This window comes from Salmo salar, chromosome 19 (assembly GCF_965601325.2).
Source record: "Salmo salar chromosome 19, fSalSal1, whole genome shotgun sequence".
NCBI lineage: Eukaryota > Metazoa > Chordata > Actinopteri > Salmoniformes > Salmonidae > Salmo > Salmo salar.
Window position 1 is genome coordinate 55,877,696 of NC_138309.1, and position 24,805 is coordinate 55,902,500.

At 43.1% G+C, this 24,805-nt stretch overlaps 2 protein-coding genes across 4 annotated transcripts in view; one reads left to right on the forward strand and one right to left on the reverse strand.

The window, feature by feature from the left end:
* Window positions 1-1,301: 1,301 nt before the first annotated feature.
* sox8a (SRY-box transcription factor 8a) lies at window positions 1,302-4,480 on the forward strand. Of its 2 annotated transcripts, none has more exons than XM_014158419.3 (3): window positions 1,302-1,954; window positions 2,258-2,505; window positions 2,682-4,480. In XM_014158419.3, exons 1-3 carry the CDS (start codon window positions 1,536-1,538, stop codon window positions 3,449-3,451), a joined length of 1,437 nt encoding a protein of 478 aa, XP_014013894.1. In that variant the 5' UTR covers window positions 1,302-1,535; the 3' UTR covers window positions 3,452-4,480. The 2 variants fall into 2 exon arrangements, with proteins under 2 accessions (XP_014013894.1, XP_014013895.1); XM_014158420.3 differs by having other exon boundaries at window positions 1,304-1,954; window positions 2,706-4,480.
* A 5,658-nt stretch (window positions 4,481-10,138) lies between these two features.
* Window positions 10,139-24,805, reverse strand: part of LOC106579021 (arf-GAP with dual PH domain-containing protein 1) — a 34,740-nt gene continuing 20,073 nt past the window's right edge. Inside the window, exons 3-10 of one of the 2 annotated variants that reach the window (XM_014158422.3) lie at window positions 24,747-24,805; window positions 22,668-22,750; window positions 16,780-16,892; window positions 16,273-16,437; window positions 14,355-14,438; window positions 13,826-13,960; window positions 13,449-13,677; window positions 10,139-12,788 (exon numbers count right to left, since the gene is read on the reverse strand). The exon at window positions 24,747-24,805 is cut by the window's right edge and continues 33 nt beyond it. In XM_014158422.3, coding sequence (XP_014013897.1) covers window positions 12,760-12,788; window positions 13,449-13,677; window positions 13,826-13,960; window positions 14,355-14,438; window positions 16,273-16,437; window positions 16,780-16,892; window positions 22,668-22,750; window positions 24,747-24,805 — 897 coding nt within the window. In that variant the 3' untranslated portion in view covers window positions 10,139-12,759. The remainder of the gene's footprint in view (window positions 12,789-13,448; window positions 13,678-13,825; window positions 13,961-14,354; window positions 14,439-16,272; window positions 16,438-16,779; window positions 16,893-22,667; window positions 22,751-24,746) is intronic. The other variant, XM_014158423.3, reaches the window with a different exon arrangement.

Consider the following 24,805-nt stretch of genomic DNA (forward strand, 5'->3'; position numbering starts at 1 on the left):
AGATGTTGTATGAATCAACCAATGTTGCGTGTGACGTCATCAACTGTGCAGTCGGGCACCAGAGTGCTATAACATATGATGTGATTTGCTGATAGGCCTACATAAAATGCCTATCAAGGCATTGTATGATCTGTATGTGTCGGCAACGCCTGGGCAGAGGATTGCGCCCTAGGGCTTGTGTTGTGATGGTTATAGAAATGTGTGGGAGCTAAATGTTATATGATGAATGCAGTCCAATTCCTAGCCTACAGTCAGAGAAATATTTATTTTCAACATGTAGTCTAATTATCCGTTTGTTTCTTTCAGCCCTCCAAATAGGCCTATAGACTAGTTGTTAGCTTTAAACATCCCACACAACAGATTGTAAAAAGAAAATGAAAGAAAATGTAAGACACCAACAAAAGATACCCAGCTAGTGCATAACGTTCTGAGAACCATGTTTCTTAGAGCTTGGTGAGAGCATTGTTGTCCTATGGTACTTTTGCAAACAACCCTACCAAAATGTTCTGGGAATGATGCAGGTTAGTTGCTTGGCTTTGGAACGTTCTCAGCATATTTAAGGAACTTCTCAAAATAACATTTTCTTGGTATTTTAAGTTCAAACATGGTCAAACTCCAGAGATCAGGCAGATGATTAAGGACCTGCTGCCTGGACTCCCGCGCAGCCACTGCCTCCTCTAGAAACCAGGACACCAGCGCAGCCTCCAATGTCCACAGGAAGAAGCTCACTTCAGAAAACCTCCTGAAGATTGAGACCCCAGGCGCACGGGCAAACGGCCTGCCGGTTAAAGATCTATGAACAGATGACATACACCTGGGAGACTGTTGTCCAGCCCACCTATTGTGGCTGCCCCAGTGCCCCTGCTATGCTGCTCAGCCCGTGTACTACTACAACACCTGGATGAGCTACCCCCAGTATACGGCTATGTGTACTGAAGAGGAGGAAAACATTAAGCTCTGAAAAGAGTGAACAAATCTCTGTATTTCTTTTTGACAGCTATGAGGTTGCAGGTTCATAGGTCCATGTCTTGCACATATGGTTCCACAGTCAATGTATCTGAATATAAACCAGAAATTCTGACCATGGATAATTATGGCTAAGAGTATCATATTTAATGTCTGACTGATATAATACATTTAACATAGGTTATACAGCTAAACGAATCATTAGAAATGATGTAACACAAATGATCAAATCACTGGCTCATATTTCCTAAAAATGGGAGGAACCAGTGGAGCTATGTCCAAACCAATAAGATATGAGGCGTGGCGTGAGATGACCCAACCCGATTCCAACATCATTCTCTTGGCAGAACAAAAAGTGTCAGTATAAAACTGAGACTACACCGTGGACATCATATCCAACAACAAAAAACGTACAACAGTGTGAGAGGTAAATAAATAAAAACGAACATCACAAAGAGCGTTTGGGATTTTACATTTTTATTTTTGGTCACTTAAGGTGCCGTGCGTAAAATGCACATTTGGTGCAATCTACAGGTAACTAGATACACCACATCAATTTTGCGCTGAACATGACCGAGGAAAATGTTAAGTCGTTCAACAACCATCCATGCAGTCCAACGGGAACTGCCAGCTCGATGTCGCAGGACGACTCGGATTCGGACGTCCCGTCCTCTCCAACCGGCTCCGATGGACAGGCGCCCAGGCACTCACCCGGCGACGGGATTACCCCAAAACTGGACACCGGCGAGGAGGATAACCGGTTTCCCGCGTGCATCCGAGACGCGGTGACTCAGGTGCTGAACGGATACGACTGGTCGCTCGTACCGATGCCTACACGAGGAGACCGAGCTCTGAAAAACAAACCCCATGTGAAGCGGCCAATGAACGCGTTCATGGTGTGGGCGCAGGCGGCGCGCAGGAAACTAGCGGACCAGTACCCGCATCTCCACAACGCCGAACTCAGCAAGACCTTGGGGAAGCTATGGCGGTCAGTAGAGATGTACATATGTAATGGGGGATATAATACACATCTGCGTGCATAATGTGCCTGCATAGAACGTAGCACAAAAATCTGCAGTTAAAATTTGATGTACACAATGTTCATTGCTGACAAGTTACAAAATACTTATTACTTTATTAGTCTTGTTTCCTAAAATGTACTGCACAACATTGTCTTTTCATCATGATTAACCTAATTCTACATGCCATTTACATGATATTCATTATGACATCCTACATTGCGCATCTTATAGTAGTCCACAACTCAACCCAACCTGTCATCAATTTCTAGCCTGCTCTCTGAAAGCGAGAAGAGGCCATTTGTGGAGGAGGCAGAGAGACTGAGGGTCCAACACAAGAAAGACTACCCTGACTACAAGTACCAACCACGGAGAAGGAAGAGCACCAAGCCAGGTCAGAGTGACTCGGACTCCGGGGCTGAGCTGGCCCACCTCCACCCGGGCCAGATGTACAAGGCTGAACCTGGTCTGGCCAGACCGACCTCCATGGGGGATGGGCAACATCATCTAGATCGGACAAGTGAGTGGCTTTCCCCGTACGATTCATTTTTGCATTCCTGATCAATCGATATTCAATAATAACATGTACTCTGAGTTAGTCCAAAGTTTGGAAGTAGAGGATCTTGTCCCTCCCTCTTTTAGTTGTGCGGTATGCAGGTTTCCCCTTTTTGTTTGCATATGGTAACTAATGTTTAGGCATCTGTTGTGTCTTTTCTAAAGGCCAACCACATGGACCCCCCACACCCCCCACCACCCCAAAGACAGAGCTGCACCTGGGGGTGAAACACGAGGGTCGGCAGAACATCGACTTCAGCAACGTGGATATCTCAGAGCTGAGCACTGACGTCATCAGCAACATGGAGGCCTTCGACGTCCACGAGTTTGATCAGTACCTGCCACTCAACGGGCATGGCTCTGCCGATGCACCTCCCAACCATGGGCAGGGGGGGCAAGGACCCAACCCCCCCTCTGGGTCCCTAAGCTCCTCCTACAGCCACTCCCACAGCAATGCCTCGCCTTGGGGTCCCAAAGGGCCGGGAGCGGGGGCGGCACCCCCTTCTTCCTCCTCGTCCTCAAGTAACAGCGATGGCATTCACCACAGAACGCAGATCAAAACGGAGCAGCTGAGTCCCAGGCACTACAGCAGCCAGCACTCCCACAGCTCCCCACCACCCCACCCCGACTACACCCCCCTCAACTCCGGGAGCTGTCCCTCCTCTGCAGCCTCCTCTTCCTCCTCCTCCTTGCCCAGCCCCCAGTGTGACTATGCAGACCTCCAGAGCCCTGGATACTACAGTGCCTACACCAGCTACCCCGCAGGTCTCTATCAGTACCCCTACTTCCACTCGTCTCGCCACCCCTACGGCAGCCCGCTCATCAACAGCCTAGCAATCCCTCCACCACACAGCCACAGCCCCACCACAAACTGGGAGCAGACTGTCTATTCCACACTCACCAGGCCTTAGACTCAGCACTGACTGCCTATGGTGCCTGTCTGACATGGCTTTCACATAGTCTGAGGGATTCTTCTGTTTGTGCCGTGTTAGTGAGGACATGACACAAGGCTCAAGATTGGACATTATCCAAGACCAAGTGCCTGCTGGTTTTGTCACGATGGACAGAGAGTCTTTACCCACAAGCATGCATGAATCCTCCGTGAGGAAAACGTGGACCGCACTTCTGTTTGGACCATATCACAAATTAACCCAATTCTATATTTACTTTTTCAGTTCCTTTCTTGTTCAACTCTTCATCTCAGATTGAATAATTATTATAACTTTAAAATATTATGTTTGTATTTATGTTTTATAAAAAATGTTTTATTTTGGAATGACCATTGCAGTTAACAGATTTATCAAACTAACAATTCCATTTCCTATTCACATCACTTCAGTGCAGTTCCATTCCTTGTCTGAAAAGAAGCTGTGGATTTCACTCAAGGCAACAGGTGTTCAATTCTTTTTCCTACGAATGGAGTTTACTAGATTTCAGGGTTGAAGGAAATAAGTTAAACGATCTACCATACGTTGTGATTGACTGGACAGCTGGACTAAGGACAGAAACGGCCATACTCACCATGTAGAATGGACCGCTAAGCCCTGTGCATCTGCTGCACTTTGAAGAAGACATGTCCATTCCAGCCCAGCAGTTCTGTATGGAACTGTATTAGCCTTGTATTTCTGAAACTCAAAAAACATGGAGAGACTGCCTAATGGACATTCCAGGTTTTGATTATTTGACATTTATACTTGATATGTCGACTGGAGTATTTGTATGCTGGCCCTATGATAACCAGTGACTTGTAACTGGCTCTTGTAAATGCTTGATAAGCTTAGTGTGGGATGCTGTTTTATGTTTACCTTTATGATGAAATAACTGAATTGCAGAGTAAGAACTCAGGCCGAGCCATTAAATACGTTTGCCCACACAACTTTTTCTGACAATTCTGAATATTTTTGCAAATGACAGATAAATAAACATAACATTTCTGAGTAGTTGGGCAAAGTTTCTTGAAGACAGGATGGATGCTTGCCATGCAGTTACAGAGAGTTGGTAGCGTGAGTGTGTGTGTGCGCATGTGTGTGTGTAACACAGACAGAAAGCAATGCATTTTAAATGAGCCATTACTTTGTTTAAGGTTCCTATTTCTCCCTTTATCTGGGGAAAGAAAATGACATTAATTGGAGCAATAAACAACAACTGCATCATTACCAAAGGCACCAACAAGCAACAGGGTATGGGAAGACTTAACCATGGGGAAGACTTAACCACGGGGAAGACTTAACCACGGGGAAGACTTAACCACGGGGAAGACTTAACCACGGGGAAGACTTAACCACAAGGAAGACTTAACCACGGGGAAGACTTAACCACGGGGAAGACTTAACCACGGGGAAGACTTAACCACGGGGAAGACTTAACCACAAGGAAGACTTAACCACGGGGAAGACTTAACCACGGGGAAGACTTAACCACGGGGAAGACTTAACCACGGGGAAGACTTAACCACGGGGAAGACTTAACCACGGGGAAGACTTAACCACGGGGAAGACTTAACCACGGGGAAGACTTAACCACGGGGAAGACTTAACCACGGGGAAGACTTAACCACAAGGAAGACTTAACCACGGGGAAGACTTAACCACAGGGAAGATGATCCGAACAGATGGGGTGTGGGTGGCTTGTGAGCAGAATACTCTTTAGTTAGAACTCATTTTCATTTATAGCTGCCTATTTTTGTATCTCAGACTGTTCTGCCTATTGTTTGCCAAGACGTTTCTGTAGAAACTCAACTAGACAAAGATAGAGAATGGAGACAGGTTGTTAAGAGTTGACAGAAATAATCAGGTGTCATTGCATAATAACAGGAGTTTGATTATACAAATGATGCATGAATTACCACCAATTTCCTCACTGGAATGGAGAGATCATCCCATGAATATGGACACTGTACACAGACCAACATAGCTATTGCACAAGCCAAAGCCAGGATATTTAGACAGATATACTGTACCTGGCTCATGGGTTGCTATATCTACTCTCAGGCTATTCTAAATGCCCTACGTTTCTTCCCTTGAGTTTCACTACAAATATGATGGTTAGTAATTTGGGGTTCCACCCACTTTTAATTACTTCCTGAATGGTGAAAAGACCTGGTGAGTCTCACTGGGTCGCCAACGACAACAAGCTGCCAGACAGAACCAACATTGACTTACCCATGATGCAACAGGGTTCTGGAGACAGGGTGGAGGAATACATCAGGAGACCTTACTGACACTGTGGTTAGCCACACACTACTACTGTATAGGTGGGAAAGCAGTTCCAACTAATTTGGATGTGTAAAACACACAGAGGTAGTTCAAATTCTGCTAAGACTTGGCATGGAAGAATCAACACATTTTGTGTACAGTTCCATCACCTACAAAATCATAATTTCGTCACTGCACACCCATCCACACTTACAGTATAGACCTGTCAGACAGCAGCGTAATTTCCTTCCAAGTCTCTCAAGTTAAGTTCTGTTTAACTTCTTAATTATTTTGAAACGTTTATAAGGTTTCTCACATCTTTCTCATTTTCCATTACAGCTGTTAGAAGTTAAAGCAGATAAAAGTGTTTCATCCCATTAGAAGCAGTGAAAGGGATCCCTTGTGTGTGTGTGTGTCTATCCAGGGACTGTTATTAGATTAGTGCTCCAGCTTCGCCATAGCCCTCCTTTAGACTTTAGCAACATGAAACGCCATCCGACTAACTTGAAATAGACTGGGGCAGCAGTGTAATAGACTTATAACAGTCAATTAGACCTAAAACTACTGACGCAAGTCTTGTCTGTGTGATAATCTCTGTCACAACATAACAAGATGCTACTGGCAAGTTGTTCCTGTGCAATGCAACAATGACAAAAGGATGAATAACAGTTGTTCAAACGGCAGGCCCATTTATATTGTTCAAAGTAATAGCTTCTATTTTCTACAAATACATAAATACTGTAGAAAGTCAAAGGAGGATCCAAGACATTGACGTTCCCAATGATACTGTGCATCTCTCATTTCAACGAACAATAGTGCCCTCTGACCCTTTGCCTTTGAGTGGTCTGGAGTGGTCTGTGACAGTTCACAATGCCAGAAACAGAGTGACCGTGAAACCTCACTGTGGTGACTGAGGTCAACCACAGCCCGCTGCCTTGGCGCCAGTCCTTGAAAAAGCATCTAGTCCCTATCTTGCAGACAGAGGGATAGCCCGTCTCTATGCCTGACCAAAAATCTGCCAACTCACTCATAACATATATCCGCTTTATATGTTCAGTACATGTACCTTCACAGCATACTATTTCATATGAATAAAATCTAAATGCCATTGTTTGCTGTATTACCAATCGATAAAGACAACGTTAATTGACTCAGTCTTGAAAATTGAGCGAGGGAGGGAGAAAAAAGTTAAAAAGAGAGAGGGAAAGAGAGAGTGAAGGCAGCATGTGGGAGCGTGTCCCAGCTGTTACTATGACGATTGGGCTGCAGCTCCATGAGCCTGACCCCCTGAAGCTCTTAATCCTGACCCCCCAACACACACACACACTCCCCAATCTGAGGGGTATCCCCTGAGGATTTCCCGCTATGTGGATCCTACATGTCAATGTGTTACGATGTACTGGAAGTTCACGGGAAAGGCACATAGTTCACAGAACAGGCACATACTGTACGTACGGTGCCTTCGGAAAGTATTCAGACACCTTGACTTTTTCCACATTTTGTTACTTTACAGTCCTATTCTGAAATCTATTACATTATTTTTTCCCTCAGCAATCTACACACAATGCCCCATAATGAGAAAGTGAAAATAGGTTGATACATTTTTGCACATTTATTACAAATAAAAAACAGAAACACTTTATGTACATAAGTATTCAGACCATTTGCTATGATACTCAAAATAGAGCTCAGGTGCATCCTGTTTCCATTGATCATCATTGAGATGTTTCTACAACTTGACTAGAGTCCACCTGGGGTAAATTCAATTAATTGGACATGATCTGGAAAGGCACACACCTGTCTATATAAGATCCCACAGTTGACAGTGCATGTCAGAACAAAAAACCAAGCCATGAGGTCGAAGGAATTGTCCATAGAGCTCCGAGACAGGTATGCGTGGAGGCACAGATCTGGGGAAGTGTACAAAAACATTTCTGAACCATTGAAGGTCCCCAAGAACGCAGTGGCCTCCATCATTCTTAAATGGAAGATGTTCGGAACCACCAAGACTCCTTCTCTAGCTGGCCGCCCGGCCAAACTGAGCAATCAGGGGAAAAGAGCCTTGGTCAGGGAGGTGACCAAGAACCTGATGGTCACTCTGACAGAGCTCTAGAGTTCCTCTGTGGAGATGGGAGACCTTCCAGAAGGACAACCATCTCTGCAGCACTCCACCAATCAGGCCTTCATGGTAGAGTGGCCAGACGGAAGCCACTCCTCAGTAAAATGCACATGACAGCCTGCTTGGAGTTTGCCAAAAGGCACCTAAAGACTCTCAGACCATGCGAAACAAGATTCTCTGGTCTGAAGAAACCAAGATTGAACTCTTTGGCCTGAATGCCAAGTGTCACGTCTGGAGGAAACCTGGCACCATCCCTACGTTGGAGCATGGTGGTGGCCGTATCATGCTGTGGGGATCTTTTTCAGAGGCAGGGACTGGGAGACTAGTCAGGATCAAGGCAAAGATGAATGGAGCAAAGTACAGAGTGATCCTTGATGAAAACCTGCTCCAGAGCGCTCAGGACCTCAGACTGGGGAGAAGGTTCACTTTCCAACAGAACAACAACCCTAAGCACACAGCCAAGACAACACTGGAGTGGCTTTGGGACAAGTCTCTAAATGTCCTTGAGTGGCCCAACCAGAGCCCGGTCTTGAACCCGATCTAACATCTCTGGAGACCTGAAAATAGTTGTGCAGCGACGCTCCCCATCTAACCTGACAGAGCTTGAGAGGATCTGTAGAGAAGAATGGGAGAAACTCCCCAGGTGTGCCAAGCTTGTAGCGTCATACCCAAGAACACTCAATGCTTTAATCGCTGCCAAAGGTGCTTCAACAAAGTACTGAGTAAAGGGTCCGAATATTTATGTAAATGTGATATTACATTTTAAAATTTTTAATACATTTGCAAAAAATTCTAGGAACCAGTTTTTTCTTTGTTGGGTATTGTGTGTAGATTGATGAGGGGAAAAAAAGGATTTAATATATTTTAGAACAAGGCTGTAATGTAACAAAACGTGGAAAAGTCAAGGGGTGAATACTTTCTGAAGGCACTGTATGGAGACATGCGCTAATGGAAGCATTTCCTGGCCACACAGACTGGCAGGAATCAACGCTCTACCACACTTGTCATTTTGCAGACACTCTTATCCAGAGCAACTTACAGTATTCAGTGCATACATTTTCACACTGGTCCCCTGTGGGACTCGAACCCACAACCCTGGAAGCGCCATGCTCTACCAACTGAGCCACACGGGACATCTAACCATAACTATGTTACTATAACTATGTATTACGATCTCACTGCTTTAACCTCTGAATTACATTTTTGTAACAACCAACCCCTTGAGTACAAGGTCTGTTTGCATATGTGTAAGCTGCACAGCAGTTATCATGCTCCTTGAGCGGGAGTTTGTGCATGCAGTCAGCACACGCCAGTCCATATCTATAATAATATTGGTTCTCCACACTTCACAACTGCTCAGCCGCACTTCCCACTTCCCTCTGAGTGTCCATCCAGCCCCCAGCTTAACACTAGAACTCTCCCTGGTTGGAACTCTCCATGGGTGGAACTCCAACAGCTGTCTGAGCTCTCCAACTGCCGCCTCTAGGAACAGCTGTGTCTGTCCATGTCCACTCATCAGTCAGCACAGAGAATCACACAGCTTTGGAGGATGCCCTCTACATATCCATTCTGCACACATGCATACTGTGAGAACACACACACACATGCACACACAACAAACACAGGCACCATACACACATTTTGTGAGAGAAGAGGTTTTGAACTACTAGAGCGGTGGTTCCCAAACCCTGAAATTGAAAATGGGGTCCCCAGAGAATTCTTAAAACCTTTTCATCAAACAATTGAAGATTTTTTTCTTCTCTTCAAATGGGTACAGAATACAATCTTTCAGTGTGAACTAAGGACTTTTTACACTTTAAATGCCATTATTATGTGATGGGTCAGCCTGCGGTACCTAAAATTGAGTGAATACCAACAAACAGCATTAAAGATGCACTCCAGGATCTCAAGCACAACAAATGTGTAACATATCACACAAAATGGATTACCTAGTACACAATTTCATGACATAGTACACAAATAACAGGGACCCGTTTTTGCTTGTGATCCCCACTTTCAAAACTACTGGCTGAAATTATAAAACAGTTTGAGAGTGCATTTTGTGGGGTTCCCTGCATTTTCTAGTCTAAATTTGTGTAGAAAAAAAGTTTGGAAACCCATGTGCTAGAGAGAGAGAAAGAGAGAGAAGTGACAGAAAAGGATAACCTTCAGAGAGAGGGAGCTCTTATCATTATGATGAAAACCAACATAATGCATTTCATCATTACACTGTTCCTTCCACATTATTCGTTTGATAATATTAACCCAAAGTAAACAAGACAAGGTCAATGGGATTGTCAAGTTTATTACACCGGCAGACCTGCAAAATGATGACGCACGTTGTGGTGATGTATTACATGACCCATAGTGCCCTCTAGTGTTTTGCAATGGTAGACACATTGATTTAATTAGTTCAGGGAGATGAAACATACAGTTCCAGTCAAACGTTTGGACACACCTTCTCATTCAAGTTTAATTACAATTTTTTTTGTTTTACTATTTTATACATTGTAGAACTAAGAAATAACACATATGGAATCATGTAGTAATCAAAAAAGTGTTAAACAAATCAAAATAGATTTTCTATTTTCTATTCTTCAAAGTAGCCACCCTTTGCCTTGATGACAGCTTTGAACACTCTTGGCATTCTCTCAACCAGCTTCACCTGGAATGCTTTTCCAACAGTCTTGAAGGAGTTCCCACATATACTAAGCACTTTTTGGCTGCTTTTCCTTCACTCTGCGGTCCAACTCATCACAAACCATCTCATTTGGGTTGAGGTCGGGTGATTGTGGAGGCCAGGTCATCTGATGCAGCACTCCATCACTCTCCTTATTGGTCAAATAGCCCTTACACAGCCTGGTGGTGTGTTTTGGGTCATTGTCCTGTTGAAAAACAAATGAAAGTCCCACTAAGCGCAAACCAGATGGGATGGTGTATTGCTGCAGAATGCTGTGGTAGCCATGCTGGTTAAGTGTGCCTTGAATTCTAAATAAATCACTGACAGTGTCAACAGCAAAGCACCCCCACATCATCACACCTCCTCCTCCATGCTTCACGGTGGGAACCACACATGCGGAGATCATCCGTTCACCTACTCTGTGTTTCACAAAGACATGGTGGTTGGAACCAAAAATCTCAAATTTGGACTCATCAGACCAAAGGACAGATTTCCACCGGTCTAATGTCTATTGCTCGTGTTTCTTGGCCCAAGCAAGTCTATTTTTCTTATTGGTGTCCTTTAGTAATGGTTTCTTTGAAGCAACTTCGATCATGAAGGCCTGATTCACGCAGTCTCTTCTGAACAGTTGATGTTGAGATGCATTTGTTACTTGAACTCTGTGAAGCATTTATTTGGGCTGCAATCTGAGGTGTCGTTAACTCTAATGAACTTATCCTCTGCAGCAGAGGTAACTCTGGGTCTTCCTTTCCTGTGGCGGTCCTCATGAGAGCCAGTTTCATCATAGTGATTGATGGTTTTTGCAACTACACTTGAAGAAACTTTCAAAGTTCATGACATTTTACAGATTGACTGACCTTCATGTCTTAAAGTAATGATGGACTGTAATTTCTCATTGCTTGTTTGAGCTGTTCTTGCCATAATATGGACTTGGTCTTTTACCAAATAGGGCTATCTTCTGTTTACCACCCCTACCTTGTCACAACACAACTGATTGGCTCAAACGCATTAAGAAGGAAAGAAATTCCACAAATTAACAAGTCACACCTGTTAATTGAAATGAATACCAGGTGACTACCTCATGAAGCTGGTTGAGAGAATGCCAAGAGTGTGCAAAGCTGTCATCAAGGCAAAGGGTGGCTACTTTGAAGAATATAAAATAGAAAATATATTTTGATTTGTTTAACACTTTTTTGGTTACTACACGATTCCATATGTGTTATTTCATAGTTTGGATGTCTTCACTATTATTCTACAATGTAGAAAATAGTAAAAATAAAGAAAAACACTGGAATGAGTAGGTGTGTCCAAACTTTTGAATGGTACTGTATATACAGTATGATATTAAATACATTACAATCCTGTTGTATGAAGCAGCATTCACTGAGATTCAAAATATTTAGATTTGCATTGTAAAAATAAATAACAGCCACGAGATGCGTACCCTGTCCAGAAGCATAGGTTTTGTCAGCACTGTCCAGAAGCATAGGTTTTGTCAGCACTGTCCAGAAGCATAGGTTTTGTCAGCACTGTCCAGAAGCATAGGTTTTGTCAGCACTGTCCAGAAGCATAGGTTTTGTCAGCACTGTCCAGAAGCATAGGTTTTGTCAGCACTGTCCAGAAGCATAGGTTTTGTCAGCACTGTCCAGAAGCATAGGTTTTGTCAGCACTGTCCAGAAGCATAGGTTTTGTCAGCACTGTCCAGAAGCATAGGTTTTGTCAGCACTGTCCAGAAGCATAGGTTTTGTCAGCACCTTGAAAGTTAAATGTACGCAGATTATGCAGAACAATCTGAGAAATTGCATAAATCCACTGGCATCAAAAGTGTTCAATCAATAATTAAAATGACAGTACTGCTCTCAACAAACACGGCGAACATGACTCCTTAGTATACAACAAGGGATGCTGATCACAACACTTAGAGCGGGGGGTGCAGTTTGGAGAGTCTATGTGGAGAGTAGCGGCAGGGGTGTTGATGTTTCTGTGTCCTTTTCTCTCCTCTCAAACCCCCTGACCTCTAACCCCAGCTTTAGGCATCAGGTCAGGAGAGGTGGAAAAGAAAGTCTTTTCTATTGATTCCTCTCTCCTCTCGGATGCATTTCTTCCATGTCTACCATCTTGCTCCCTCTGTAAAGGTACACTAGAGCCCCATAGACTTATTCTGGGGTCTCTGTAGAGAAATCCTGTCTGTTCTGGTTTTAGTCCAGTAGACTGACAGCTCCAGTCTCAGGGCTTGTGTTTGAAGTGGGCCTCCACTGCACGGTGAAGAGCAGAAAACCAGTCAGTGTTACCACAACATAGAGATACAATTACATAGAGATGCATATAGACACTGTATATAAATACATATAAATACACACAATACATTGCTTTGGACTACAGATGCTGTATCTTAACTTGATCATCCTGCTGTTGCAGGAGTTTTCCTGCAAAGCATGAAATGAGAACTTGTAGTGTATTCAAGGTTTAAAAAGGCTTCTAAAGTTTGTAATTTGAACATGAAAAATGTATCAACCCCTACAACATTTTCCCATTCAAATGTCCTGTTGCTGCAGGATTCTTTTCCTGCTGTGAGAAGCAGGGGAAAATTAAGATACGGCATCTGTAGCTCTAAAAACACATCATCAATCTATACTTAAATGAATTAAAACCAACCCTTGAGCTAGGGAGTTACCTGGTGTGCAGGCTTTTGTTTCAGCCTGGTCAAAAAACATTGGCTTCAGCCAAGCAACTGCTTTTGAGACCTTGACTAGTTAAATTGGGTGTTGTACATACCCTGCAAACATTACTGCAAAGACGCAACATCTGCATAAATGCGTACTCCAGAGTACACCTAACATAGTGCATACTTTTGAGAACACCTAATCTGGTGCATACTTTTGAGTACACTTGTATAATGCATCTTACTGACTTACCTGCGTACTCCTGTGGTCTCATGGGTCTGTTGATAACCCTCTGGAAAGCAGTGATCCAGTCCTTCTGCTCCGCCTCCGTCTCGCAGGCAAACAGGAATTTCCTGTCTGGTGTTACTATGGTGATGCCATGGTTCCAGTGGTAGCCCTGGGTGGAGGGGGGAAGGCCCGGGAGCACGGTGTAGCTGTTCTCCTTACTGCCGATAAAAACCTCTCCCCTCGCATAGGCATCCTGAGAAAGAAGGGGGAGAGAGGCAGGGAGAAAGAGAGAGAAAGAGATCAGAGAATAAAGTATGCCGCAGAATGAAAAGTTATGAGGAGTAGGGTTCATTCACAATCAATCAGTTATTTTAGTGTCGGGTGTGATGCTGTCTCCTCACCAGAGGATCTTTGAAGTACATGAGTCTCCTGTCATCCATGGTGAACCACCTCTTCTTAAAGCCCTCTGTGTGTTTTGGGCCTGTTTTCTCCATGAAGCCCTCCTTCATGAAGCTACGCGTCAGTTTGGGCACCAGCTGAAGGAGAAGACAAGAGAGAAAACAATATAATATTGTCTAATTTGGTGTTTAATAGTGGTTGTTAGGTTTTAAATATCAGAGTAAGTACTTACCGGACACTATGAAAGCTTAAACCAAGTTTATTCACCCCAAAGGATGGAACAGCGGAAGAGATAAAGACGTGGTTCCACCAGTGGTGGTATATATACCCCAGTTTGGGTTGGAGTCTCCTCCTTCTCACTAAACATTGCATCTTTATTGCCAGGCAGGAAATTAAGTGATACAGGCAATGAACTGTTCCTTCTCCCTTAATGTGACCTGACCTAATTGCATTAATAATATTCAAAGTTCAAAAATCCGAACCCATCATTGTCATAGTCATTTCAAAGTACTGCATGTGTTGTGGCCTCACCTCCTCGTCACTGGCTCCAGGGAAGGCCACCTGAAGGTAATGAAACCTGGCAGCTCTGATAGCGTTGAACCAGTCCACCATTTCCTACCAAAACAAAGACACAAGAGCCATTCCTACATAGAATAAAATAAACCTGATACATTATAGAACATAGGAGACATGATTAAGCTATTATAGCCATAGCCATGGGAAGTAGTGGTGCTGAGGGTGCTGCAGCACCCCCTAACAAAATCTGAATTAGAAAATATATATTAGTACAAAAAAATATTTTGGGGGGATATTTTTTTTTCTCTCTCACAAAAGTAGTGCACTGGGCCTTTACTAGTCCTGTATTAGCCAACCAATAGATATTTGTAACATGGGGGAAAAATGTTTTCAGCATCTCCGCTTTGGCAGAAAAGGTAGTTGTATAATTAAGAACAGTATCTTGCAGAATTCAATAGTTGGAATTGTAAGAGTTGACTGGAATCCAGAAAGAACAAAACCCTGTCCTCAAACATTTACATCAAAAGTTGAAAGGTTATGGGCAAAGACACAAAACATTCACATCAATTTGAATATCAAATAACATAGAAAAAGGCAGTATATTTTGCAGTATTAATTTACTGTCCTTACAAGCCACTAAATATATATGTACATTACTGTACTGTACATAGGCTGATCATCTAGGCTTCTACCTGTAGACTTTCCATCACCACGAAGAAAAACTATGCACAATACAGTAATTGAGTACACTGAGACATCATGTGGGTCAGTTGGTAGAGCATAACACTTGCAGCACCAGGGTTATGGGTTCGATTCCCACAGAGGACCAGTACGAAAATGTATTCACTTACTATTGTAAGTTGCTCTGGATAAAAACATCTACTAAAATGCAAAAGGAATGAATAGACTATTTCAGTTCACATAGAAATAACTTGCAGTATTTCAAGAAACTGGAAAACATACTCAAGTTACAAATTCTGGTAAACACATTTTTTTCACAAAAGTAGTGCATTGGGCCTTTACTCGTCCTGTATTTGCTGCAATAAAAATTCAGCACCTCCATCCCCAAACTACCTCCTGCAGCTATGATAATATCATGACATGGCAGCTTTACTATTGCTGTTCTGTTCAAGCCTGCTATTGTGTCTATTGACCAACAGAGGGGGCTGTACGCTCTGTGGCTTTCATCCCACAGAGAATGAAAGTCACAAAATTGTCTATATAGTAAAAATTCATGAAAACATACATGAGCTTTTTGGTTTTAATTTCAGGTTAGGGTTAGGCATATGGTTAGCAGTGTGGTTAGGGTTGGGTTTAAGGTTAGGGTCAGGTTTAAAATCTGAGAAGATAAATTGTACAAATAGGCAGGGTCTATTACTTTGTGACTGTGGTAATTAGTGACGACCACAGAGAAGGCTGACTCACTACTGAGAGAGATGATCATCTGGTGTGCTAAGCAGTAAACCCTCAGAGAAAAACAGCCTGTGCATGCCAGCAAGCCAGCCAGCCAGCCCTTTGTGTGAACAACTCCCTCCACATTTCTCTAAACAGTTCCACTGATCAGATTACATGGCAGGATTATGAGTAAAACTGTATGTCACTGTGAAGACTGATGTCTACTGATTAAACAGACATCTTCATTTCCACTCTCAGTCAGTTATCCAGAACAGCCCATCTCCATTAGAGACCTAGACACTGAAATAGTACAATCAGATTTAGTTGAACAGGCTAAATCAGTGTTCCATGATATGAGGAACAGCAGCATACTGGGTGTACCATTGAAATGTTGATTCCTCATGCATAATGTCTCTAACAATTCAGTGCGTTTACACGAAACCATAGGAATTGGCTATACCGGCATAAGCAGATCTTGGACCAGGCTACCTAAATATTGCCCATAGTCCCTTTTGTCACAGTCACCCATACGCGTCACCTTAGAGTCGCTGTGGTAGACAAAGATGTTCCTGGTGCTGTTGTCTCTAAGGTAGGTGATCTGCAGGCCGTAGGGGTTGCCTATCTTAGCCGGCTGGAACGTAGCGTTCAGAGTCTCAATCTTCATCACCGCCTTGGGGTCCCGCGCCTGGGGGAGATACACAAACTGTACAGTACATAAATACATTTAACCCCACCCTTCTTAATCATTATACATATAACTTGTTAGAATAACACATACTGTATGTTTACAGTAAACACAAACATGACATCTTTTGAGGCATTTCTTTTAGTTTCCTTGTAGACACATGCCTGTATACTGTACATAGCCTGCTATACAAGTATTCATGTTTAACTCAAGATGGTTAACTCAAGATGGTTAACTGGAGATGGTTAACTGGAGATGGTTAACTGGAGATGGTTAACTTGATATGGTTAACTTGAGAGCTAGTAGCATAAAGTTAGCTGGATTCATGTGCGAGAGCGTTTGTGTTGACTTCAGCCTTACCTCCTGCTTGCTGAAGTACTTGAGCGCCCCCTCTCTTTCTGACAGGATGAATTTCCGACTGAGGAACTGACCGTTGTCTCGGCCCCGTTTCCATAGAAACCCCTCTCTGTACCCTGGGTAGATAGAGACACACCAGACAAGCTCAGACAAACTGACATAGTGGAGGTGAAAGAGAGAGAGATAGAAAGAGATATGGAAGAGGTGGGAGAGAGAACAAGAGAGAGAAAGAAGGAGAAATAACTCTCTGGTGTTATAAAGAAATACCAAAGCAGATGAAGGGAGAGAGAAAGCAAGACAGAAAAAAAACAGGCTTTAGCTGAAAGAGAGTGCATGAGAGAGGAAGTCAAAGAAAAGATGACAGGGAGAAAAAATAACCCCCCTGATGGTAAAGTACATCCTTTTACATGTTAATGACACAGTGCTCTATTTAAGCAATAAGGCCGAGGGGGTGTGGTATATGGCCAATATACTATATAAGGGCTGTTCTTAGGCACGATGCAACGCCCTTAACCGTGGTATATTGGACATATACCACAAACCCCCAAGGTGCCCTCTTACAGACAGGAAGTAGTTTCATTATATGATGTGGCAGTACAGAGCACTGTATGTAATTCATTACAGGCTACACACGCACTTCATCTCTCTCACTCTCTCTCTCCTTCTCTCTCCCTCCTCCCCCTCTAGTTCGCTCTTTTTACTTCTCTATTTTCCTTCCACCTCCCTCCCACTCTCTCACTCCATGGAATGTCAGTTATACTGTAAGTATCCCCCTCTATATATCCCTCCTTTCCCTCTCTCATATACACTCATAACCCCTATTTTCAATCTCCTTTTCCCATCCAGCACCCCTCAAGTTCCATACCACCCCACTTCTCTCCCCCCTCAAGTTCCATACCCCCCCCTTCTCTCCCCCCTCAAGTTCCATACCCCCCCCTTCTCTCCCCCCTCAAGTTCCATACCCCCCCCTTCTCTCCCCCCCTCAAGTTCCATACCCCCCCCTTCTCTCCCCCCTCAAGTTCCATACCTCCCACGTCTCTCCCCCCTCAAGTTCCATACCCCCCACGTCTCTCCCCCCTCAAGTTCCATACCCCCCACCTCTCCCCAATCAAGTTCCATACCCCCCACTTCTCTCCCCCCTCAAGTTCCATACCCCCCACGTCTCTCCCCCCTCAAGTTCCATACCCCCCACGTCTCTCCCCCCTCAAGTTCCATACCCCCCACGTCTCTCCCCCCTCAAGTTCCATACCCCCCACTTCCATAGCACCTAATTCTCTCCTCCTGCCTCTGTCCCATTTTCTCCTCCCTCTCATCTCTCCATCCCCTGGTGACAGAGATTGGTGTCTCTTTTCCCAGTCTGACATGAATCATTCACCTTGCATTACCTCATCGATCAATAACAACCTCCCCCCTGCACCTCCCTCTCTTTCTCTGCATACAGAATCAATACTGCCATCGACCACTGGGGAGGCTAGTTTACTACCACTCTCCTTGCTCTACAGAAGCTAACAGAACATCTAGGACCCTGAAGAGGGTTGAAAATATGGATCTATTGATTTTAGCCCTGGGTACATCTGATGCAAATGTATTGATGATGCAAATATATGTGATGCAAATAGATATAAACTAATATAAATCTCCTGCCCAATGCATCCATCTGTATTAGCCTGTCATACAACTGTGTGTGTGTGTGTGTGTGTGTGTGTGTGTGTGCGTGCTTCTGTGTGTGTACATGTGTGCGTGTATGTGTGGCTGCGCAAGACGCATGTGTATGTGTGCACATAAAGAGGAAGTTGAATCTCATGGTAAACAGACGAGGTCATCTTTATTAAATGGGAATCCAGTCTGGCTCCAATAAGAGCAAGATAGCCTTCACGCAATGAAACAAGACTCATTCACTGCCACTGACACTGTCTCCGTTAAGTAAGAACACAAACAGGCACAATGAAGAATACAAGGTCAGACATAGTCACTCTGCCTTTATCCTATGCCTCAGTCATCCTTTCTCAAATCAAATCCGATTTTATTTGTCACATGCGCCGAATTCAACAGGTGTAGACCTTACAGTGAAATGCTTACTTACAAGCCCTTAACCATCAACACAGTTCAAGAAATAGAGTTAAGAAAATATTTATTAAATAACTAAAGTGAAAAATTGAATAAAATGTAACACAAAATATGTTCAATTCATAGTTCCCAAACAAAGCATTTCTGTGGAAACTGAAACTGTGGAGTGCAAAGGATTTGAAATATTCTGACTTGAAGATGCAGGGGTTAAGGAGTTGTCACTAAACTCTTTCAAGGTTTTATTAGTATTTGCAAACTGTTTAGGCAATGCCTTGTTGTCATGACAGAGAAGGACTATTTGTTGGCAGGATTTTCCATAGCTCTGCATCCATAGCTTTGCATAGGCAAAGCTTGTGTGTGTGTGTGTGTGTGTGTGTGTGTGTGTGTGTGTGTGTGTGTGTGTGTGTGTGTGTGTGTGTGTGTGTGCATGTGTGTCTGTCTCTGTGTGTGTCTGTGTGTGTGTGTGTTTGTCTCTGTGTGTGTGTGTGTGTGTGTGTGTGTGTGTGTGTGTGTGTGTGTGTGTGTGTCTCTGTGTGTGTGCGTGTGTCTCTGTGTGTGTGTGTGTGTGTGTGTGTGGAGGTCATGACATTCTGTCAGCCGGTGATTGTCAAGCAAATAACTGCTGGTCTCATGGTAATTGACTGTTAATTAACATTTAGCATCTCCTGGCTTCCACGCATAGCCTACAAGCCACTGATGAAGACCTTTGGAACATCTACATTTTAAAAAGTCTAATAAATCCATAGACTCCACCATCACAATAAATATTTGATGTATTTTAGACAGGTCTAAAGAAACATGATAAGAAGAAAATGTAGACTATTTCAGAAGAACAGAATAGCATACTCCTTGTCCTACCCTGATCTGGCTAGGCCATATGGCTGTGGGCTACACTAGTTCATTTAGCAGACAAGATTTGCTTAGAATTCCTTGGCATTATTTTATATCATTGTATAGTATGAAGAATACAATTGAACATAGCTGAATGAAATAGAAAGGATGTTTTCTCCAAAATATTTGGGAGTGTGCACATGCGGCTATTCTGTGTTGAGCGGTTAACAAAGAAACAGGTCTTCCTATATGCTTAATTTAGAGGTATTTATGCAACTTTAGTTGTGATCAAAACATATAGACCAACGTTTGTATTTTTTATACATTCTAAGGCTGCAGGAAAGGCATGAGCTCTGCTCTGTTTCATGCGCAGGCTGTACACACTTCATCAGTCTCTCATTCACAAATTGACAAGGTCTCGAATTTCCCAGCGGTATCCCCTTTGTGTGGCTGTAATGCCCCCTAAAAATCCATGCCTTTTGCGGCCTGTGGCTGTTGTGCCCTTGGGCTGAATATAATAATTATAATTCCCATCTCCCGGCAGCGTGCTCTGAAGCACCTCTCCCTCACATGGCCCTCTCAGATAGCTCAATTCTTATTAGCCAATTCCATTCACGTGATCGGGTCTTTCTCACAGGCACAAGTGAAGACAGACACATCGGGGACACAACTGCGTGTGTCCTTATCCAATTCCAAGGCGCACATTGAAGATATTGGAAGAACTTTCCACATTAACTTTTCATCAGTCAACAAGCCGAACTAACAGCAAAAGCACGAGCCTATCAACTTTTGTACTAAGTGGGATAGTACAAAAGTTGACCTATTCTATTCTGTGCGTGAAATAAATATTCCAAACATAGTCTGGGACAGATGTGGGTTGCGATAGATCCCAAATGAATACAACCACTAGAAACGAGGCTTACACAACAGATAGGAACTTTAAGCTTAAAATTTACCCTATAAGCGTGACTGTTCCAAAATGCAATCAATTTGCGGGAAAACACCATTCTCAAGTGACCTCAAATGCGATTATGCATGTAATGCTTTTAGGTGCATTTTTATGGTGCATTTCTACGGTGAAAATGATCTTCCCCAAATTTGCCAGTTAATCTCGACACCCGTTGTAAAGCGGATTAATGTGCTTAAATTTTAAGAATATATTTGGCCACTTTAGTTGTGATACAAACCTTATCAAAACATATAGGCTAGGCTACATGAGGTGTTTGACTATGATTTTAAAAAGGCATCATTCACAAGTGATAAGCTAATATTGTCATCCATCAGACTGTTCTTGATTTAATTTTGTCTTTACATAGAGTGTCTCCAGAAAGTATTCAGACCCCTTGACTTATTCCACATTTTGTTATGGAACAGCCTTACACTAAAATGGATGAAATAAATAAAAATAATCAGCAATCTACACACAATACCCCATAATGACAAAGCAAAAACATGTTTTTAGAATTTTTTGCAAATGTTTTCAAAATAAAAAGCAGAAATACCTTATTTACATAAGTATTCAGACCCTTTGATATGGGACTCGAAATTGAGCTCAGGTGCATCCTGTTTCCATTGATCATCCTTGAGATATTTTTACAACTTGATTGGAGTCCACCTGTGGTAAATTCAATTGATTGGACATGATTTGGAAAGGCACACACCTGTCTATATAAGGTCCCACAGTTGACAGTACAGGGCAAAAACCAAGCCATGAGGTTGAAGGAATTGTCCGTAGAGCTCCGAGACAGGGTTATATCGAGGCACAGATCTGAGGAAGGGTACCAAAACATTTCTGCAGCATTAAAGGTCCTCAAAAACACAGTGGCCTCCATCATTCCTAAATGGAAGAAGTTTGGAACCACCAAAACTCTTCCGAGAGCTGGCCGCCCGGCCAAACTGAGCAATCAGGGGAGAAGGACCTTGTTCAGGGAGGTGACCAAGAACTCTTCGGTCACTCTGACAGAGCTCTAGATTTCCTCTGTGAGAACATTGCAGAAGGACAACCATCTCTGCAGCACTCCACAAATCAGGTCTTTATGGTAGAGTGGCCAGACGGAAGCCACTCCTCAGTAAAAGGCACATGACAGGCTGCTTGGAGTTTGCCAAAAGGCACCTAAAGACTCTCAGACCATAAGAAACAAGATTCTCTGGTCTGATGAAATCAAGATTGAACTTTTTGGTGCTCAGCATATGTGGAAACTCCTTCAAGACTGTTGGAAAAGCAATACAGGTGAATCTGGTTGAGAGAAGAGTATGCAAAGCTGTCATCATTTAACACTTTTTTGGTTACTACATGATTCCATATGTGTTATTTCATAGTTTTGATGTCTTCACTATTATTCTACAATGTAGAAAATAGTAAAAATAAAGAAAAACCCTGGAATCAGTATGTGTGTCCAAACTTTTGACTGGTACTGTGTGTGTGTGACTTTTTTAAAAATGTATAATGTACCATTATCATGCACCTGCCTCGAAACAGGGGCAGGGGAAAAAATACATGTAAATCTATGCACTTAAATAGCGAATGGAGGATGCTTTTCCCGTGGTTCATTTTCATGCCAGCCTGGTAGGCTATACTCCTTTTGTATATATAAGCAATGTGATAAATATTAGGAAAGTAGAGAAATAAATATAGTAGGCCTAGCCTATAGAAAGATGATGGGATCCTCCTATTTTTAATAAAGGCCATCAACACTGTTTTCTCACGCAGTTGCATAGCCAATAGAAATGTTGCGCAACATGAGCTCGTGGGCTCTAATTAAGTGTTTGATTAGATTTTCGAATACATTTGCATTGATAGAGGGACAATAGAGTGCTGAGTACCAGGCAGTTAGGAAGTTTGGTAGGTTACTAATGACCATCAGCACCATCAGCACATGGGGAAGCCTAATTACCGTGACTAAACGGTCACGTGGAATTTGACTTCCGTCATGACTCGTGGCTGCCGGTGTGGCGGTAATATGGTCACCATAACAGCCCTAATGTCAGCTCACCTGCAGAGTAAGGCTCCTGTTTCTCGATAAACTCAAACTCGTTCCTCTCGTACCTGGCTCGGATCCATTGCTCCCGCAGTAGCCTGGAACACAATGAAGCAATGGATGTGTTTCACCTTCTCTCAGCTTTCTCTATAGTACAGGTGCCACGCTGTTAGCTGAATGGGTGATAGGCTAACAAGCTGGGAGTTTGGGACACAGGCCACATTTCTACTAATCTTGCTGTGACAGATTCTCTTTTCCTTTCACCTCCATTGCCCGTATACCCCCCCCCCCCCCCCCCCCACACACACTCTCCTTTACTCCAGGATAAAAAGATTGATGAGAGTAATAGAAGATCTATCTTTAGAAGTGTGTGACGAGGAGAACATCGCCATGCCAACAACAGCATCTCCTCTTTCTCTCTGATAGACCTACATACAGTATAAAAACAGCTCTTTCAGATGTTCCTATCGTTCTTTCCTGTCCCCTATAATCGTGTCAGTATGGTCAGACAGTATTGTGCATCTTTTCTGAAAGCACAAGCACCAGATTATTCATAAAGAAATGTATACATTTTAGTCATTTAGCAGACGTTCTTATCCAGAGTGACTTACAGGATAAATTAGGGTTAAGTGCCTTGCTCAAGGGTACATTGACAGATTATTCACCTAGTCGGCTCAGGGATTGGAACCGGCGTCCTTTCGGTTACTGGCCCAATGCTCTTAACTGCTAGGCTACCTAGATTAAAGTAATCCATTCGACTGACACAAAGAAATCTGCCTCTCACTATCACCTCTCTCACATGTAATATGCTTGTTGGTTTAGTACCCACAGAGAAGAGTAATGGCACAGACAACACACTGTTTTTCAAGAGGGATAAATCTGCAGTGTAGTTGTCACCAGGGTTGGGATTAATTCCACAAATTACATTCTAATTAAATTCCCTGTCCCTGTAAATTCCATTGAAGTCGGTCTTTGAATTCAGAGATAATTCACTTCCAGTGAGAAAGGTGCAAATCAATCCCAGAACAACAGCGAAGGACCTTGTGAAGATGCTGGAGGAAACTGGTACAAAAGTATCGATATCCACAGTAAAATGAGTCCTATATCGACATAACCTGAAAGGCCGCTCAGCAAGGAAAAGGCCACTGCTCCAAAACTTCCATAAAAAAGACAGACTATGGTTTGTAACTGCACATGGGGACAAAGATCGTACTTTTTGGAGAAATGTCCTCTGGTCTGATGAAACAAAAATAGAACTGTTTGTCCATAATGACCTTAGTTATGTTTGGAGGAAAAAGGGGGAGGCTTGCAAGCCGAAGAACACCATCCCAACTGTGAAGCACGTGGGTGACAGCATCATGTTGTGGGGGTGCTTTGCTGCAGGAGGGACTGGTGCAATTCACAAAATAGATGGCATCATGAGGATGGAAAATTATGTGGATATATTGAAGCAACATCTCAAGACATCAGTCAGGAAGTTAAAGCTTGGTCGCAAATGGGTCTTCCAAATGGACAATGACCCCAAGCATACTTCCAAAGTTGTGGCAAAATGGCTTAAGGACAACAAAGTCAAGGTATTGGATTGGCCATCACAAAGCCCTGACCTCAATCCTATAGAAAATTTGTGGGCAGAATTGAAAAAGCGTGTGCGAGCAAGGAGGCCTACAAACCTGACTCAGTTACACCTGCTCTGTCAGGAGGAATGGGCCAAAATTCACCCAACTTATTGTGGGAAGCTTGTGGAAGGCTACCCAAAACGTTTGACACAAGTTAAACAATTTAAAGGCAATGCTACCAAATACCAATTGACTGTATGTAAACTTCTGACCCACTGGGAATGTGATGAAAGAAATAAACGCTGAAATAAATCACTCTCTACTATTATTCTGACATTTCACATTCTTAAAATAAAGTGGTGATCCTAGCTGACCTAAGACAGTGAATTTGTACTAGGATTAAATGTCAGGAATTGTGAAAAACTGAGTTTAAATGTATTTGGCTAAGGTGTATGTAAACCTCCGACTTCAACTGTACATATCAACGAACCGAACAATGTTGTTAGTTCATTATAACTCAGTGACTTGGGTGACTTACTTGCAGTCTGTGTGTTTGGGTCTGTAGTAGAATGCTGGAACCTTCTGTTCGTACTTAGC

Coding starts and splice junctions, on each gene's coding strand:
- sox8a (XM_014158419.3), top strand. CDS start 1,536: ATGACCGAGGAAAATGTTAAGTCGTTCAACAACCATCCATGCAGTCCA. Junction 1,955..2,257: donor ACCTTGGGGAAGCTATGGCG/GTCAGTAGAGAT, acceptor ATCAATTTCTAG/CCTGCTCTCTGAAAGCGAGA. Junction 2,506..2,681: donor ACATCATCTAGATCGGACAA/GTGAGTGGCTTT, acceptor ACTAATGTTTAG/GCATCTGTTGTGTCTTTTCT.